The following is a 1,488-nucleotide window of genomic DNA, read 5'->3' as shown; positions in this document are numbered from 1 at the left end:
CTTCGCGGGGCTGTCTGCGGCGATGCCGGACAAGCGGCTGCAGAGGCGCCCGGCGGCGAGGCCCGTGCTCTTCTCCCCGCCCAGAAGCACTGCGAGCGAGGAAAACATGCCGCCTGAAGAAGGGGAAGCCCTAGAAATACCCGGGAGGCTCTGGCAGTTTTGTTTTCAGGCTGGCCCAGGAGGCCCCGGATGGCTAGGCCCCCTTTGAGCACGCTCCACTTCCGGGTCCCCAGTGGGGGACACGGACCCGGCTGGCGGGCGCCCGGCCTGGCGCCTCCGCAGACTCCAGCGAAGAGCACACGCGTTTCTTTTCTTTCTTTTTTTTCCTTTTAATTTATTTTTCTGCCGGTCCTGGGACTTGAACTCAGGGCCTGGGCTCTGTACCTGAGCTTTTGTGCTAGGAAGTGTAAGACCCTGAGTTGTCTTTAGCTCAGAAAGAGAAAAGAAAATGGGAAAGAACAGAGAAAGAACGAAAGAAAGCCAGTTGCCTGTGGCTCATGCCTCATCCTAGCTGCTCAGGAGGCTGAGATCTGAGGATCGCGGTTCAAAGCCGGCCCGGGCAGGAGAGACCGTGAGACTCCTATCTCCAATAAACCACCAGAAAACCGGAAGTGGCGCTGTGGCTCAGCGGTAAGAGCGCTCGCCTTGAGCTGAAGAGCGGAGGGACAGCGCCCACGCCGAGTTCAAGCCCCACAACTGACCAAAAAAACAAAAAGCAAAAAACTTTTTTTTGGGGGGGGAGTCCGTTCGCGGGGCCTGGGCGCTGCCCCGGTGCTCTTCAGTTCAAGGCGAGCGCTCTTTACCAGTCCCAAGTTTGGTAGATTAAACACTAGAGCAATTATTTATTTGCCAGTCCTGGGTTCTGTCCCTGAGCTTGTGTGTCGAGGCGAGCGCTCTACCACTTGAGCCATAGCGCCACTTCTGGCTTTTACTGTGGATGGGGTGCTGAGGAATCGAACCTAAGGCTTCACGCATGCAAGGCAGGCGCTCTACCACTGAGCCACCTTCCCAGCCTAGGAACTGCTTATAAAAGGCAGTAAGCAACAGCAACAAAACACCCTGACAGTAAGGACAAACAACAAACGTCGCGTAGGACGGCCAATCGACTTCCGGAAGCAGAACTGCCCACAGCGAGTAGGTCGGAGGCCCCGCCCGTGGGTGGGCAGAGCCGCAGCACTTCCCAGCGAGGACCCGGGACGGCTGCCTTCCCGACGGACTACAACTCCCAGCATGCCGCGGGGCTGCCCCACGCCCCGCAGGCCGGGAGCGGGACGGACGCCGGCCTATGAGGCTGTGCGGACCCGCGCAGGTTTGACGGGAGGAGCGGCGGCGGCGGAGGATGGAGGCGGTCGTGTTCGTCTTCTCTCTCCTAGATTGCTGCGCGCTCATCTTCCTTTCGGTCTACTTCGTATCCTTTCCTTGAGCGTGGTGGGCCCCAGATGGCCCGGGGCTTAGAGCGGGCATGGGAGCGCGGCAGGCCGCCCGGCA

The 1,488-nt window shown here is 59.8% G+C and overlaps 1 protein-coding gene across 1 annotated transcript in view; it reads left to right on the top strand.

The window, feature by feature from the left end:
- Positions 1-982: 982 nt before the first annotated feature.
- Positions 983-1,488, top strand: part of Cnih4 (cornichon family AMPA receptor auxiliary protein 4) — a 12,583-nt gene continuing 12,077 nt past the window's right edge. Inside the window, exon 1 of the mRNA XM_013036173.1 lies at positions 983-1,408. Coding sequence (XP_012891627.1) covers positions 1,231-1,408 — 178 coding nt within the window. The 5' untranslated portion in view covers positions 983-1,230. The remainder of the gene's footprint in view (positions 1,409-1,488) is intronic.

The sequence above is a fragment of the Dipodomys ordii genome, unplaced genomic scaffold (assembly GCF_000151885.1).
Source record: "Dipodomys ordii isolate 6190 unplaced genomic scaffold, Dord_2.0 Scaffold251, whole genome shotgun sequence".
Taxonomy (NCBI): domain Eukaryota; kingdom Metazoa; phylum Chordata; class Mammalia; order Rodentia; family Heteromyidae; genus Dipodomys; species Dipodomys ordii.
Note: the sequence above shows the minus strand (reverse complement) of the source record. Positions and strands in the feature narration are given on the sequence as shown.